Source organism: Strix aluco, chromosome 1, assembly GCF_031877795.1.
Source record: "Strix aluco isolate bStrAlu1 chromosome 1, bStrAlu1.hap1, whole genome shotgun sequence".
Taxonomy (NCBI): Eukaryota; Metazoa; Chordata; class Aves; order Strigiformes; family Strigidae; genus Strix; species Strix aluco.
Genome location: NC_133931.1, coordinates 152389191 through 152407659, shown reverse-complemented (window position 1 = coordinate 152407659; position 18469 = coordinate 152389191). Strand labels below are relative to the sequence as shown.

At 44.8% G+C, this 18469-nt stretch overlaps 1 protein-coding gene across 2 annotated transcripts in view; it reads right to left on the bottom strand.

The window, feature by feature from the left end:
* The window catches only part of CDCP1 (CUB domain containing protein 1), a 28479-nt gene extending 15464 nt beyond the window's left edge, over positions 1–13015 (bottom strand). The window contains exons 1-2 of one of the 2 annotated variants that reach the window (XM_074849760.1): positions 12872–12969; positions 6246–6310 (exon numbers count right to left, since the gene is read on the bottom strand). In XM_074849760.1, the coding sequence (XP_074705861.1) occupies positions 6246–6310; positions 12872–12969 (163 nt within the window). Of the gene's footprint in view, positions 1–6245; positions 6311–12871 lie in introns of both variants that reach the window. The other variant, XM_074849751.1, reaches the window with a different exon arrangement.
* Between the last annotated feature and the right edge of the window lie 5454 nt (positions 13016–18469).

Genomic DNA, 18469 nt, shown 5'->3' with positions numbered 1-18469 from the left:
CTGACATGACCATCATAGACTTACAGCTTTCAGGGAATACATAAAAACCTCAACAGTCTTCACAGATTTCAACCCATCCTCAAGCACTACGGAATGAAGGAGCAGCTCTCACAGGAAATACCGGAGCCACAGAATAAACTGCTTGTTGAATAATTTTCTTTTACTTTATCGGTCTGTTTATCAACAAATGGACCAGACCTGACTGTCTTCTAAAAATATACATGCACTATAAGACAGCAAGAAGCACTGTCTGGACATTCAAGATGACTTAGCAAAGATTGAGCCCAGTCCTGCCTGTAGTGAGTAAAGTTTGTACTGAAGTCAACCGTATCCCAGCCCCAGGTGAAAATCTGAGAACAGGTCAGTTGGTAAGTTTTCTGGTATTTGTTTTCACCGCTCTCCCTTCCTTATTTCAGTGTATGGAAGATACAATCAGTGTCTACAGCACTTGTGCTTTTAGTGTTTATGGAAAAAAGAATAATTTATGTATATAAAAAATATATCAGATCTAGAAATAAGGGTACCCCAACTTTTGTTCAAAAAGGTCTGTTCCTTGAGTGGGACATCACACAGGGCTGCATGACAAAGCGCTGCCCATACGCCCCGTTGGGAATCCTCTTGGTCAGTAACCCCAATAAAGAGAGATTTACCCTAGCAAACTCAGCAGCACAGCCCCCCAGGAGAGCCCCTGCAGCCATTCCCATCGCCAGGGGGTGTGCCAGCAAGGCATGGGAGAACAGCTGGCTCAGAAATGCACATCTGCAAGGCACCCCAGGCTGCGCCCAAGTGCTCACCATCCCTTGAGCATGGCCAAGGACACTGGCCAAAGCCCAGAGACCCGAGGGCTTACCTGGTGAGGGTTGTGGGGAGCAGGGCTGAGCACACCACAGGAACCCTTGATTGGCAGAGCCCTCTTGTGGCAGACGAGCACACCAAAGACCCTCAACCAACCTATCCACCCAACTCAAAACTTTAGCCATTGCAGCTGCAGGGAGAAGTGTATTGTATTAATGACTCAATTTCCCACAAAACCCACCTGTCTTATTTTTAAGCCTCCCATTAAAAACCTCCTGATTTTTACAGCAATCTCATGGTTCTACAGGTCCCAACTTTCGCTGCAATGTTTTGCAAAAGCCCTGGGGATCAAGCAGTTACATGGGCTATAGTCCTTCCCTGCCACTGGGAACACTGCAGCTCCAGGTTTGCAAACACAAGGCATCAAAAATCTCACTGCTAGGGGGAGTAGGGCAGAAACGAGTACTCAAAGAGATACCTCATTGTGCTTTTATTTGAGTTTTGTTGGTCTTGAGCCTTCTTGCAGCCTTTCTGGCTTTTCGACACAATCTTGTAATCAAAAGACTTAGCAAGCCCTTGAAACTGCCTTATCTATTTGCCTCCAGGATCAAAGGCTTTAAATGAAAACCTGAACCACCACAAGGCTTGCCGAATTTCTGCACATACTTGTAATGACGAGTTTACCAACTCTCCAATACCATTAGTGAGAACCTGCTCACTGAGTAACTTTCCTACAGCTTTTAAGTAATGGGACAGTCCTCTCACTCAAGAGCCTATACAGCCTTGCCTCTTCCAATGGTTGGCACTACTCAACATCTACATTTTTGCCACAGAAATGCTTTCTGAGCTTTCCCAAGGAAAAAAAAAAAAGATGACCAGACAGACTAGGAACCACCTTGTAGGAACTGCCTTGTGCAATAACCTTCCAAGAACATAGGGGACGATTGCAGGGGCAATGTCCACAGGGTGGAGAAAAGAGTAATGCAAAGCCAGCAACTAGGGCTGCTCCTCATTCTTTTGGAAGAAGCGGTTTTCAGAAGAGAAAGTGAAACAACTACTCCCAGTCTAGCCCAGAGTTTTGTCTTCCATATTACTGGATGCTTTTTGGGTTCCTTTGGGGTTTTTATTTATCACGCTTAGTGCACAAAATACCCTTTGACCATGGTGGTCATCATTTTTCTGATGTTTATATCATCCAGATATGAAGTGTTAATAGCATAGTACCAGTAATTAATAACTATGGACAAAAGAGACTTCTTTCTTGCATACAGTAATTGTCATACTTGTCTACAGTTTAAGTATTACTGAAAAGTCTGTTTCTCACTTTCTGGTCAAACAGTTCTCCCTGTTCCTTTTCCCATCCCTGGGACAGCACAGCCATACGGCCAACCTAACAGGATGGAGAAACACACCAGTGCCACTACCAGCCAGCAGTTCTGCACCAAATGCTCGCACATGGCTCTAACACCATTTTTAGTCATGAGGATTAAGTTTAAGCATAACCTTAAGCACATGCCTAGCTTTCAAACAAAACAAATACATGCCCTGAGCTGAAACTAAGGAAGAGAAATTTTCAACATTTTGAAATAAGCAAAGTGTTCCTACAAGGGTCAAAACAAAGCACTGTCTTCCCCAGCCCTTGAAAGACCTGACTTCTGCTGCCTGTTTTTTTTGCCCCCCCCCCCCGCCCCCTGCCCTTTCCAGATTTCATGACCATGTAGCCATTCATCTGGTCACCCTGCAAGAAGATCAAATCCTTGTCAGCTCAGTATCACTTCCTAGCATGGACAATGGCCCATGCCTCAGCTTTCCAAAACAGGATCTGCCCAAAATCACAGAAGTGCTGCAATTAGCAATATATCAGCATCCCCGTAGGCAGCAAGGATGCAGATCTATACCCAATTAGGCAAAGCTGTCTGCTAGAAGCCCACACAAGGACAGACACCTAGATTAGTGCATAAACAAACAGCTTGCTAAGATGAAACTCCACAGATAATCATTTTGGCCAAGAAATGAGAGCACAGTGCTGTTATGTCAACAGCAGGCAGCTGCTAGGGACGTGATAAGCTACATTAGACTATCAAATCTAATTTTCATAGGAAAAATGGAGAAAAAGAATCATGCGGAAAATATATCCAGTGATCCCAAAGTCACTAAAAATAAATGATTAAACCCCCCCAAACTATAGCCCCACACACGCAGCACAATAGAGAGACTACTTAAAAAGCACCTTTACTGCAGAGCTTTTATAAACATGAGTGAGTCTCTTCGTGACTCACACTAATCTGTCTTTGTCTATGATTCCCACTGCATGCCTTATTAGGATTACCAGTAACCGTACACATTTCTTGTAAAGAAGGAATTTCCACGCCTCGTTGATGCTGCACAGGGATGACACACAGGATATCTAAACCAACAAGAGGAAGCATCACCAAGCTGGATCTAGTCTCTGTCTACACAACAATGAAATCGCTGGGCTAGAAGATGTCAGAGGTGAAGCCTCCAGCCCTGAGCTGGTTCACAGGCTGACAGGATCATCTGATCTCACCCTAAATTTTTTTCCTCTAAGCAATTAGTTTTGCAGCTTCCTTTGGCTCTTTCTTCAACTGCTCTAATCTAAATCTACATCTTCCCTGCCACAACTGGGTTTCGCTGCTGCTCATCCTTGTTTAAGACTGCACCTTCATGACAGTTGTCGCAGCATCCCTTTATCACTAATGTTCCTCTCTATGTAAGCGCACCTCGGCTAGCTTTTTCTCACCAGTATTTTTCCAAACCCTTCACCAATTTTATTGCTCCAAACTCTCCAACTTGAGTTAGAAACAAACTGCATAGTGTAAACCAAGTCAGATTACTCCACAGAGTTTAGCCTAAATTTATCTACTATGGTTGCATCTGACACTAATATCCTAGTATTTTTTAATATGTATATATGAATGTCAAAAGGACATTTTTCCTGTATGAGAGGGGGGTGCAATGTAAAAGACAGCTGGAGAATAGTAGAGCCAGTGGCACTCACAGAGTGTGAATACATACGTACAAGGAATGGACTTGGCAGGACAGCGATTTTTATGGCTATGTACAGTGCCTTGCTAAACAAAGTCGGAGTTAGAACAAAGTCCAACTAGTTTTGGCTAGAGGGCTGTGTTTTATTGCAGCAATTTATCCATACGGATCTATGGATTGTTTAATGTGACTTCACCGGATGGATCAAAACAATGAGGAAAGCCCTAGACAGACCAAGAAACCAAAGCCCACAAGAATCACCAACAAAAAATCCCAGATGTTAATTTATCACAAAATAACATACAGAAACTGTTGGTTTGCTTGTTCTGGTTAAGTCACGGGCTTGTTCCGCTACAGCCATTTTTAATAAAAAACAGTCGCATGGGGCTGACTCAGACACCATTCACGAGCCAGCAGCAGCTGGAGGAGACAGGCTGCTGCAGAAGATGAGTAGCAGCAACACTGGCCCCGGATATGAAGTACCTGGATCCAAATCCTTGTTCTGCCTGAGGGAGTTCTGAACCCACACAACCAACACACCTCTCCGGAGAATGGGCTCGTCCACCACAGCATGTTGTGCCACCGCCTCAGGACAGGGATAGCACCACAATGCTGCCTGCTTCTACAGCTCGGTAGGCTCTCCTGGAAGGCTCCCCACCTCTTCTGAGCCCTTGCAGGGATGCTGGCCCACACACACACTCCTAGCCTGCTGAGGCTGTTCCACTACACATAATCTACTGCAAGGGTCATGGCAACACGGCAGGAAGCAAGGGGTATGACCCAATAACACAGTAACCTGGCCATATGCTGAATTACTTCAGTTTCAAGCCATACAAACTCCTCTCCCTGACCTAATGGACAGCCTTGGTGCACAGGACAGCAGCATTAGCAGGACACATTCAGAGCAATCCATCCAAAACACCCCCCACCTAGTGAGGGGACCTCAAGGCTGTCTCCTGTGTGATGGGGATTGCAGGCTCCAGCTCCCATATCCCAAGCAAATGCCCCAATGGCTCAGCTAACAGACACACCAACAGCTGCACCTGATCATCCATTTCCCCATCATCTCCAACACTATTCACTGCAGAGTTGACTCAAATTTGCCAACAACAGGTCAAAGAATATTTAAAAGACTGTATATCTCCCTGCTTTGCTGACTTGAATGTTTTGTACCTGCTTTACTGAATCTTTCCTTGTCAATTTGAGTCCAACTCTCCAGTTTAACTACAGCACCCAAGTATCACCCACTCCTCCAATTCCACCTGCAATGCCCATCGCCTTCACATTCTTCAAGCCCTCAAAGTTAGTCAGGGACCACACACCATTTATACTCTTCTCACCTACTAAACGGTGCTGTAAGCAGCAAACTGAGATCATGAGCACAATCACAAATTATAGCCAACCCTGCTTGCTGCAAGCTGCTGAAATTCTGTTGGACTTTTATAAAGCAAACAGGTTTTCTTTTCAATTAAAACATGAACTAACCACTCTTAACATTGCTCAATGATTTCCTTCTATTTGGACCTGTCTTCCAACATCACGCTTGCTTGGGATATGAGGTCCATATTTTGTCAAAGGATTGCTTTCAGGAAATCACTGAGAAAATTAAAGCTTAAAATCTGCCGACTTGTAAACTTTTACAGATAGATGCTGCCAATGACTATTATACCAGGGTAACCACCCACATCTCAGGAGTACACCTGGGGGAGAATATCCATTCCTCAGCCACCACAGCAGGAGCCCCTAATATTCACCGATGGTTTAAGCTGATAGCAGGATGGGGCTGCAAAGCAGGCGAGATGTCACTTATCCAGTTCTCCTCACCAGGGAGGAAGGGTGGACACTTCTGGGGTAGCGATGTTACAAGCCATCCCAGCACAATTCACCAGAGAAGGTCTGTCAGTACCCTAGGTCAACAAAGTTGCTCACTCAAAAGTTGTTAATTCATTAATTTGAAATGCCTAGCAAGAATAACGTACCTTCAGATTTAAAATAACTTTAAAAAAATTATAAATTTCAAAGGTTCTACCCCTTTCTCTAGAACTTTTTTTGGAAGATAATTAAGACACTCATATAGCTTGTGTAAACGACATTTTTAAAAGAAGCTTTTTTCACCAAAGGTGGCAAAAATAGACACTTTGTGATTTGGCAAGTTTAGCTGTAATTACAGAAAGGAGAATGTTGACTCTGAGCTGCCTTTTCTTAATTCTTATTCTACAGATATGAAGTTTTGTTGCTTATGTAGAAGTGAGAGGCAGAGCTCAGCAAGTGCTGTCTGCAAGCTGACCGCCAACTCGCCCACAACATACAAAATGTATGATACATGGGTCTGCACAACTTGACAAGAAAACGTCACGCTGGCACAAGGAACACTAAGACACCACACAAGTCGCTGCAGGAGCCTCCCTTGATCAAAGGGGTGTTTTCTTGCAATTTATCCCTACCTTGATGTAAGCTAGCAAGAAGACAGCATCTTGGAGCATGTCTGAACAGCTCTTCGGTCTTGGCTCTGGTTAAGGAAGGTGGAAAAGTGCATTTCACAATCAGGGGTCCCTCCCATTCCAAACATCCTGCTGGCAGCTCTTTGTCTCTCACTTCTGAGGAACTTCAGATCATCCCTTTTCACCCCTCACAGTCTGCTGTCTCCATATGGTAACCTCTCAGCTCCACCCACAGACCCAGAAAAGCCAGGGCCAACTCCAAAACACCAGCGTGATCATACCTCTCAAAATAAGAGTTTGCTCTGACAGTGAGTAATCACACTCACTGTGTTCCCCAAGAAATCAAAAGGCACAGCTCAAAGCAGGCTGTCCCATGGCACCCTTGAGGATGGTTGTTAAAAGGTGTCCAGTGAAACAGGTAAAGTTGAGACTTTTCCCCCCAGTATAGGAGATAGGTAAAAAAATATTTTTTTTTCCCCTAGTATTGGCAGCCTGGGCACTCAGAAGCAGACTAGACCTTACTAACATGTGTGAAAAGTACATCTACCAGATGTTATGGCATGATTCTTCAGCTGGCTCTTCCTGAAGGTCTTCCAGGAGGTCCCATCAATACTATCTACACTGGGCAGGCTGAGCTAGAGGCAGCCAGCCCTTGCCTCCGACACCAGCTAATACAGAAACACAAGATTTTGCTCTGGCATAACAGCCAGCAGTCAACAGTTTACTAAGCACAGCACAACCCACGTCCTTTCCTTCACTCCCTGGTGCACAAGCAGATGTTGAGCAAGAGGAATCTGTATGGTCGCACTTGTCAGATTTGAAAAGTTTGAGTTGAGGGATGGTGACCAGGCTCTGTTGGCTGAATCCTATTAAGAACCACCAAAAGTTACCAGGTGCTCCACAGGAACTGGTTACTGGTTTGGCTCCAACAAACCAACCCGTGCTGCAGCAGGTGTGTTGTCTGCTCCAGAGCTGAGGTTTGACAGGAATACCTGAGCAGCATCAGTGAGACAGCTAATGTCCCAGAAACTGCTGGAAGTTCTTTGTTAAGGTAACATCTTTAGTCTTTCCCCTAGTTGGACAAAGGTTTATAAATTATAAGAATTATTAAATATGTAGAATTGTGAAAAGATTTTAACTGAAATTTAAGAAAAACAAGGTGAGAGGATACAGGGTTACCCAAAAAGAGCCCAGTTAGATCAAAACTGGCATCCAAGGCCCATTTTCCCCATATCCTCCAGCCTAACACACACTTCACTGCAGCTGAGCCTTTCTAGGAGCTCTTGCATGGAAACCAAGGCCAGAAAGCATCCAAAGGGAGAGCTCAAAGGAACACCCAGAAGACAGTAGGAGGATTTGGCTGCAGCAAGAAAATCACCAGTCAGCTTAGTTCAGTGGAACAGTCCACTCATGAGAGTGGTGAGCAACACCCAGATTCCCCCAGCACAGCCCCAGCAATAACCCGCCACCACCAGCAGCCCTGTGCTGGCCACAACACGAAGGGGTGCAACTCCACGCACATGCACTGCTCTCATGTTGCATTCATCTGTCACCGCCCAGGACCTGAAGAAGGTCATGTTTTGCCACCAGCAATTACAAAAAGCAAATGAAAATCTAATCAATACAGTGAAACTGGTGAAGAAGGAAAAGAGTTACCCACCTGTTATCTACACTAATTTGCAAGCACACCATATCCCTGTCACACACAGCTGTAGCAGTCAACACAGGTAAAGTCAAAAGTGTATTGACTTTGTTCTCAGCAAAGGGTGGCTCCTCTTATGGAATATTTCTAGAATGAACTAAGTGCAAAGTTGCTCAGTCTCTACCCAAGACCGAGGTTTTGACAGATGTGGATTCCAAAGCTTTTTATTTAACATACATACATGTATAAGTATCAGTGAAGCTGGGTGATAAGGGCTATACCAATAAACTGTGCTCCAGCAATATTTGAGAAAACACTGTTACTACATATTTCAAGAAGTCAAAACTTCATTTTTTCAGTAGCTTTCCTCCTACTTTCTTCTCTATAAATAATATTGGAATAGAAAGATTAATTCATTTAAGTAATAAATAAGACTGAACACAACTGACCCAAAGGATATGTGGTATCAGGTAGGGGAAAGGTTCTTACCTTGTTTCATAAAGCAAGCCCTGGTTTCTCTCTAGAAACTGCTCTTACGGTGTAGCAAGACAATGCACACAAGTCATTATAAAAACGAAAGGAGAGCAATCTTCTAGCTGAAGAATAATCTTCTCCATGCCACAGGTCCATAGTGGTACTCTGGACATGAGCTTCAGCAGCTTCCAGCCCTTCCACCCCGTTTCTCCCTCGGCCAGTCCTTTGAGCCAATACCGAAAAAGAATCCTTTTCAGCCCGCTCCACCTTAATTATTTTTTGGCTGATGAGCCACTGCAGCTCATCAAATGACAACCCCAGGCACAAAAGACTTGCCAGCCACGTAAGGAGCCAGGCTCGGGAGCTGGCCTACCACATTACATTTCTTCTCTCCTGGGCCACTTCTTACCAAATGGCTGCTATTGGTTGGTGTTTTCAGTTTTGCATACGAGTAACACCGTGACCAAGAGTACTGCTATTAGAGGAACTTCATTCACACATGAGACCATGACCTAACTGAGGATCTCGGGGGGGGGGGGGGGGGGGGGGGGCACTCAAATTGGTGGTCATTTGTGCTGCTATGGACAACAAGTTCAATTCAGTGTATTAATTCTCAAACATTTCCATGTTTCCACCACCTCACATTCCCTCTACATCCTTTCAGACTTAAAGACAAACAAATGAAAAACAGACACAGACAAGGCTCACCTGTTAAAAACAAACATCTCAAACCTGAAATAGAGAGGAAAAAAAGTGTATTTTCTGGCAGAAAATTTAAGGTAGCAGCACCAGAACCAAGACACACAATAAGTAAGTAACTTACCATACACGTTATTTTCTGGAGAGTAAAAACTAAGCACTCCAGACGATTAATGGCATGAGACAAGCAAAAAAAAAAAAAAAGGTACAACCGAATACTCATGCACATCAGTTGTGGTCTTAAAAGGAGAGGTCTCGATAGAGTGAGCAAACAGCGATTCAGAATGGAAATAATCCAGCTTCCACAGACTTTCAGAGGAGTGCAAAACAGGCCAATTATTTATGTTGTGTCAGAATAGCAGAAAGACCCTGCTAAGAGCTTGTGGTTTTTTTATTTTATTAAAAGAAGCATCTTTAAGTGTTAAGAAACATGTGACTCAAATCAGTCAGTTGCCAAGGAAAAGTTAACTGGAGGGTAGAATAAGAAACAACGTGGCATTATCTGCAAATTCCCTTATAACAATGTCACTTTAAAGACAAACCCCAAAATACATATAAGGATACTTTAAATCTGAAATATGTTTGTTTCATAGACATCATTAAAATCTGATTAACTTTATTATTAGTACTTCAAATAAACATGGTTTTAGTTGGAAAACACATTCTCAAAGGTCAGACACGCAATACTTCATTCACACTCCCACATCTATGCACAGCTATTGCACCAAATACTTTTTTCTGTAGTTTTCCACCTATAACAAATGTTTCATTTGATAGTTTACTTTATGCATAAAGCTGCTTTTGAAGAAAACCCACAAGCTCCTCTGAAGACAATGTGACCAGCCATGCTTCACCTACATGTTCCTACAGGACAGTAAGGACAGCACCGTAATACCATGCCTCCTGGGAAAGGGTGGAGGGAGAGGCGAGGGAAGAAAGGACTTCATCAAGGATGACAAGAGACAGCTTTAGGGATAGGTACACCAAGATTTGTAGCCGTCCCACCAGAGCATCACCAGTCCCTGAGAAGAGGCACACGTGCCTCACACCCACCTCATGCACGGCTCTGCACACCCAGCCTAAAAACCTGCCCTCTCTGAAAGGGAGATTACTGCAACTTGCAGCCAAAACACAGCAACAGCAGAGCCAGTGCCAACACCAGCACCAGGGCAAAGGGAACCCCTTAAAAATTACAAACTACATAGGGGTGTGGGAGAAAACCTTAATCTGAACTATCTTGAGTTTTCAGGACAAACCTTTGCTCAAGGAAATGTTCCAGCTACAGTTTTGGTTGTGCAATAACAAAAGCAACTCCCACTGGGATGAAGGGCGTACCAGGCACACGAGAACTGCCAACAAGAGGCACCATTCCCCTCTCCAGTCCCGCTCACACCATTGCAACCTTCAGCCTGCCAACCCACACCACTAATGCAGTCGAGACTGAGCCACCTCTTTTCGGGGGGGAGCTGGGGATCCACAAAGAACAGGAAGGCATCAAGTTAGAGACTCTGACGGGATGACAGAGGACCTGGCACACAGGAGCAGGGATGCTTGTGCAGGAGAGGAACAAGCAGGCAGAAGCACACAGTTGGAAAGGAAGGGACTGAAGAAGGTAGGAAGAGGGACCACCATCAGCGGCAGCAAACTACGGGGTGCACCAGTGGTGTTTTGTGCAACTTCACTGTAGCCAACTTTGCTTTACAGAGCAACTTCACAGTTTGCCTGAGGGCAAGGTCAGCGGTTGGGGAGCTCTCTCTCCCCAGTTCCTCTAGATTAAGCTAAGAAAGCCCACACAGACATCTTGTTTGTAGGGAAGGTTTGCACAATAAGGATTGACTAGACATTATTCATTGGACTTACCACCTTCCTCCCATTTCCTGCACCTTCCCACCTGATTTGGTTTTGCCACCTTCCCAACAAGAGCTATTACAATCACACACGAAGGAGACTTGCTCGGCTCTCCAGGGACACAGCCTGCATCCCCTGCCACGACACAGCTGGTATCCTGCTCACGCCTACACCCAACCAAACCAATGGTGTGGGCTCAACTTTCCATAAAACAGGTATAAACTTTTTTTTTTTTTAAATACTGACGCAAATGCATGATTCATTTGGATGTTTTAAACATGACAGAAGAGAAGAAAGTTGGAGTAGATGATGACAATAAGCAAAAATCAAAGACATTGTCTCAAAAAGAGCTGTACTGTGCCTCAAAAGCAAGCCCATGAAGTTTAACGTGAGACATGAAAAAGACTGGGGGGATAAAAGGAACAAAGGATTTTGATAACACAGTTTGACCAGAGAGTGAGGAATAATGTGCAAATGTATGATTAATAGGCTGCTGCATCTCCCAGTGAAGGTCAGACCTATGTATGAAAAAATATGCAACTGAGGAGTTTTTCATTTGCTACTTCAATAATACAAGATCTTTGGAAAGTCTAACTCCTCTCCTTCTAACACTGACCCACCCAAGCCTTCAAAAGTTAGTTTCCTCTGAAAACAACACACAATTAATCACAGTATAATAGTCTTTCTTTTTCCTTTGAAGATGCTTAGAGAGGCAAATAGCTGTCATTCACTCTATATTCACTCAGAGGCAATACATTAAACGCAAATATTTAGAAAACTACACAGCTTGAAACTTAAACCTCAGTGCTGTCCAGTTTCACAGTCAATGTTTAGACTGCATTGTTTATAACAACAACAGCCATGAGCCCACACTTCAGCACAGCCATCGCACTAAAAGGTAACAGAAACATTAAATAGGCACAAATTTCATGTCAGACTCTTTAGGTTATTCATAGTCACTGCAAATAACTCCGCAGTTATTTTGTATAGGACTCATACTTCAAGAGTCTTTAACAGGACTAATGGCTATAAACCAGACTGTTTAGATTTGAGGATGGGCATTTTTTACAATCAAGCAGCTTTGGAAATTGAGGAAAACCCCACACAGTGTCTCTGTGTTCATAACTGGAATTCTTTTGGGGTTGGAGACAGGATTTAAGAAAATTATTCACAGGTTATACACATGGGATTGCATCAAGCACCCCGGAATTTCAAGAGACGCAGAGTTGGCAGTGAGCAGCAGCCTCCCATTGAACTATGTGACCCAGGCGGGCACACGAGCCATGCCGTGTCCCTGCACGTACAGTTCATCCACTGCTCTATATAAATACTATCATTCTCTTTTTACTCGAAAGCTGACACAACAGCCTGGTCCGACACAGAGCACGGCCCTGCAAGCTCCTGCTCCTGATGGATAATTCGGTGCCTCTCCGGCGCCCAGGGAAAGGACTCTGTGAAGTTACTTGCTTGATCAATACTCCAGCCAGCGAGGGTGTAGAGATCAAATCATTTTACCTTGGTAGTATTTATTTCACCGAGGAAGAAAAAGGAAGGTTCAAACGACGGGTGCTGAAACTGGATGTCCCTGCCGCACCGTCCCTTTCTGAGCGACACCCGACCCCCCGCCTCAGCCGGCCGCCCCCCCCCGCGCCGAGGAGCCCCACTCCCACTCCGGGAAGGAGAGCGGCCACCCCCCGGCAAACCCCGGCCCGCACCCCTGCCCGCCGCCGCAGGACGACCCGCACACGCCCCGGGGGCCCGGGCTGCCATAAGGCACCGTATTAAATGAGCAGCAGCACACGGAGATAAACACAGAGTCACCGGTCTCCCGCCTACGGGGCGGCCAAGAAAAGCGAGGCAGGGCTCAGCCGCGCCCCGGGCAGGTCCCCGCTGCACCCCGGGCAGCGCCGCCGGGCGACCCGTGGCCGAAGGACAGTCGCCCCGCCCCGTCCCGTCCCGTCCCTACCGTCCCGCTGGAGGAGCTGCGCCGAGGCGGCCAGGAGGACGGCGAGGAGGACGGCGAGGAGCGCGGCCAGCGCCCGGCCCGCCGCCATCTCCCCGCATGGGCCCGGCGCCGAGGCGGGCGCGGGTCCCCTCCGGTGCCGCTGCCGCTTCCGGCTCCACCTCGCACCTGGCGGGGCGGGGCGGGGCGGGGTGGGTGAAACCCCGCCTCCTCCTCCCAGGCCCCGCCCCCGGCCCCGGCGCGCCGGCGGGGAGGGGCGGGGCGGGGCGGGGGCGCGCGAGGTGGCGGTGGCACAAAGGGTGATGGTCTGGAGCTGAAGGAGGGTAGATTTAGGCTAGGTATAAGGAAAAAAACTATTACGTTGAGGGTGGCGAAACACTGGAACTGGTGCCCAGAGGGGTGGTAGATGCCCCATCCCTGGGAACGTTCAAGGCCAGGTTCAGCGGGGCTCTGAGCAACATGATCTAGTTGAAGATGTCTCTGTTCATTGCAGGGGTATTGGACTAGATGACCTGCAAAGGTCCCTTCCAGCCCAAACCATTCTGTGATTCTATGTTTGGAAGGGCCACGTTTCACACAGTTCTTCTTGTAGGTTCTTCTTGTATCCTGTACCCTGCTCTGAAATGTTTGGGGACTTTGCAATGAAAAAAAACTCTGAGCAGAGACCATCATGACATAGTCAAGAGTAGATGTTTGCCCAGTGAGTAAATACCTTACTAATGTCAGACAGCTCATCTTCTAGTAATTCCATGCGGTTGCTTTGGAGCATTTGTCTTTTTGGCAACACCATTACAAAAACCCAATACGTTTATACTAGCCCACAACAGCACCTGGATATTCCAGAAATGTACATAGGAACATTCACATTCAAAGAAGGAGAAAATCAAAATGGTGTCAGAAGTTCAAGACCTTTTACATATTTAAGACCAAGCTTTAGAGAAGACTGAAGACCCTTTGCTTTTGCTTATTTCAGCTGGAAACAAGGATACTCATCTCTCCTGGGAGATCTTTACACCTCTTTTATAAATAAATCTATTGTTCAGCGGTCTTCTGCATAATACAACTTTTTACTTATCTTAATGAAGAACATGCAATTAAAAGAAAATGTGTATGGCAAAACAAAAAAATCAGTCTTTATAAATGGACACTCTTAATAAGAAAGTAATTAACTGGTTATATGACTGCAGAGAAATGAATGGGCAGGAGTTTTGCAGCCATATGAGGAGGAACAGAATGATTTCTCAGGGGCTCAAATCAGTTCTGATGCTGTTTCATTAACATAACAAAACAAGGAAGGGCTGGGGTTTTTATTTTCTCCTACTGGAGAATTAGGAAAGCTTTTGGCCAATGCACAGCTTTAACTTTATGTCATTTGTGTCTTACCAAGTTTCACATCTTCATAAAATTCAGTACTTTCCCACTGAAGGTGGGAAATTTATAGGAAAATTTATGTCATTTGTGTCTTACCAAGTTTCACATCTTCATAAAATTCAGTACTTTCCCACTGAAGGTAACTCTTATATTACCTTACAATTCCTCTTATCTTTTTTTCCAGATCAAAACATGGAAAAAGCATGGTAGACTTCCTAAAATGGATGTGGGTTTTTGTCTGTTATGGTTCTTAACAGTATTCTGCTGTTTGTGATTCTGATGTAGGAACACAGAACCAGAAATCACCCGCTGTCTGGCTGCTCTTACATTCTCCTCAGTCACCCCTCTGGTCACCAGCATTTCCAAACGAGCACATCATCATCTAATTCCCTTTGTAAGCTCTATAAGCATTAGCTAGCCAGGGTAACATCACCTCTGTGAGACAGCTAAGTTCAGTTCCCTCTGATTTGGAGATGATGGACCAAGGGACAGACAGTCCGTACGACTTCCCCAGTGTGACAGGAGAGTTGAGTGCTCATCTGTAGTGCTGAGAGGGCTCTGTAGTGATGGACTGGCTAGTTATGAGAGTCACTTCCTAGCAGATTTGGATATCTACTGTTGCATAAAGAGTTTAGATAGCTGGATTAAGATGCTTAAAATATTTGGCATGGGAAAGCATGCAGAAAGGACCACTTCAAGTCAAAAACCACTGACTGTCTGTACACATAACTCCATGGAATAAAAAACACCAAAGTGAAGCCATTTTCCATTGACTTCATTAAGGTTTGCACAGCTAACGCACTTCCTTACAGCAGTAGCAATCCTGGTCGTTGTAGTATCAGCTACAGTGAAGGAGTTAACCTCCATCAGCACCTTTTGTCTAGGCATGCCAGGATGCTATAGCAGAGTCCTGGGTGTTGGCAGGGTTAAAGAGTTGTTCCATGTGTCTACCCCAAAACACCCCAGAGTACAGTGCAAATGGAGGTGTACCACTCTCTGTGATGATGCCCCAGCATCTAGGAGGTAAGAAAGCATGCTCTGAAGGTGAATGCTGTTAAATAGATACCCTGCTAAAATCAGACCTTTCTCCTCTGGCTGCAAAGAGTGAGGACTAGAGGTGAAGAATTGTCACTCTAGTGACAAGAGTTGATCTGCTAAGCATAAAAGTAACTAAATCTGCTTTGCTATGACTTTAATTGCTTCAACTTTGTTTTTAAAATGAAGAAAGAAGGAAAACTGGAGGAAGAGTAAGAGACCCTCCCCCTTTCACACATCTTTTTATCAAAATTTCCCTTGAAATAGCTATCGACTTTCACTTCAGTGTATTTTCTTGAGAAAGTGTGATACTCTTGTGATACTGTGAATTTGTCCACGTGTCTATTTTGGCTGGTGCAGCTGATGAAGAATTCCCTAAGTCAGTCTTTTTATTGAAGACAAAGAATTTTTTTTTAGTTGTTCCATCTTATCTTTTTTTGTGCTTAAGACATTGCTGGTTTTCTTTTCTTTTTGGTTATGCTTATATATTAACAGTGATGGGAAGGATCCTGATTTGGTCCCAATGTGGATCAAATGTGAAAGTGTTTGTAAGCATCCCTACCATCTCAGGCTGGAGGCAAGCAAGAACAGCACGTATCATTTTACATTCCTCCTCCCCGCCCTACAGTCATTTCCTCAGACAAGCGTAAGAGTCAGCCGGGTCAGATTTGGGGGCCAGCCTTACTGGATCAGCTTAATGTGGTATGCAAGTCTATGGATTGAAGCTCCCACGGATTGAGAAATAATTGCGTCTGCATTTAAAGTGTGCCCACACGCAATGAAAGCTCCATCAAAACTGGCTAATTTGGCCTTCAGCTCTCATTAGCTTAATGGACAGTGCCCTGGTCCAGCTGGAAATTGTGTAGAAAATCAGAAGGTTTAATCCTTGTTAACATTATTTGTCATTTTCATAGTATTCTTCTGCAAGACTTGAAGTGCTTTGTAGCAGCCGTTTCACATGGGCCATGTATCATTGTTCAGTGGTGAGCTTTACTGACTGGGTGACCACAGAAATGTCGATACACTTCTGAGAAAGAGCTGGGATTAATCATCTTGGAAATGTGAGTTTAGAAAGCGAATCCAGGAAGGAGATAAAAATGGGATAAAATAAGGAAAAACATGTATGTGCTGGCTAGTCAAATATATTCCTCTCCTTTGTCCACGGGAATTGTATCCTTTGCCTGGAAATGCCCTATAAATTACACAAAGCAAGTTACAAGAAAACACTGAAAAGCTATAAATGGAAGCACATGAACTCTAAACCATACTACTTTTGAGGAGCAGATCTCCCGCTTCCGCTTCCTTACCCCCACATTCAGTGTGTGTAACATAGCTAAATGAACACATCAAGACTGAGCCAGTGTTGTTCCTACCAATAGCTATCAATGAGAGATTCCGCTCCCTACTTTTGTTCACCTATAATGAAATCATTAAAGTAATAACCATACAGGCACATGGGCACAGACTCCCACAGTCAGCCCAGGGGAAATTCTGCTGAGGAAATATCCAACAACCTCACACTGAGCAAGACACACGTAAACGTGCTCTTTGTCCTAATGAGAGAAAGTTCACCTGAGTAATTTTTAGGCTGGTGGTTTCTACCATGCTCTGATTCTCAACAGCAAAACAAGCTCAGCAAATCCTGAAACAACGGACTGTGTATTTAGTGCAGATGTCCATGAAGCAGGTGGTAGAAGAGCCGATGCAGTCTCGAAGAGAGTGATCGATATGCAGGTCATCATGCTTGAAACACAGCTGCTGTATGAGATAGCATTTGCTTTCGCTGTGTAAACCAAAACAGCTTTCAGCCAGCTGCGTGACACTCATCCAGCTGCCCAAAGGGCACCAGATGAGTACTCACCCGCACTGGTGAGAAGTAGGGCACTCACTGGGTGTTCTAGCTGAATTTCCAAGTATTTCATGTCCTCTGTTATTAAAAAGATCAGACCAAGCAGCTGCTTTACAACTATATACTGTGGTTATGCCTAAAGACCAGACCTAACACGGGCAGCTTCACCCTAGGCACCGTGCCAACACTGAGAGCGAGCCTTGCTCCTCAGAGCTTGCAAATACATAAGCAAAAGGTGGCAGAAGCCCATAACGGAGCAGAGGATGTGTCAGAGGGAGCAGAACCTGGGGCTGTTGGTGTCTGTATGCACCAGACAGGGGTGAGTGCAGCTATGCTTCACTGGGATCTGATGTACCGGGGTAATTGCTATGTGCTGGCTCTCCAGTTCTGCTGCGGTTGAGAACAGCAATGATGTACAGCACCTGCTTCCCCGTGCTGGAAGGTCAGCTCCGTACGGTAGGAGAATGTTAAAAAGTATAATACAAGATATAGTATAATGCAAGAGCACAGGACTAGCAAATTCCTGGCATATTTTGTTCACTATCTGAGGCTTATTACTGGAATATAGTGAATGTGCTACCTCCTGACTGAGGTAGGCATGGAAATATGTAATAGCATATTTATTTTTTAAGCTGTTTTTACTTACCGTGCTTTATGAAACAATCTATTTCCCTTGTACAGTAGTTGCATCATCCTAGCAGACTAATTAAGACAGAGCAGGTTAATATTAAGGAAAGACCAAAGAACTTTCTATGTTCCCTTGACTCTGTTCAAGAGAACCAAAGTCACTGTTACCTACGCCTCAATCCTAGCAGGAATATCCAGCTATAGTAATATGGCACATCTATCATGGCACTTCAGGGATGTGACACGTCTCTGTTGTTTGTGGCAGCTGTGTGGAGAAGGAGGAGTTGGAGTCTCATGACTACCTCAACAAATATAGCAGGAGATGGGATTTTTATTGCCTGTCAGGTGTACAGCCCCACACGATCTTCTGCGTATTTGTGAAAATACGAGCCATATGAGCACATTTCCACTCCTTTGATAACTTCTTAAAGCAATTCTTCTACTAAAGAAATTCTTCTACTAAAGTGATTCCACAGGGTAAGTCTTCCCCAGTGCTCCTGACCAGGTCTGGTGAGTCACTTCTTGGGAGATGCAAGTGACTCAAGAGAAGCAAGGGAAGAGAGCGAACATAAATGCCAAGGTGCATCAAAGTCAGGGTCCTTCTGAGAAATGCAGGTATGTACTTAGATAATTTTGTAATTAGCATGATCAGTGTCATACTGACACTGGCTCTAGTCTGCTCAAGGCTCTGGACACAGGATTAAGTCTATAGACAGGAT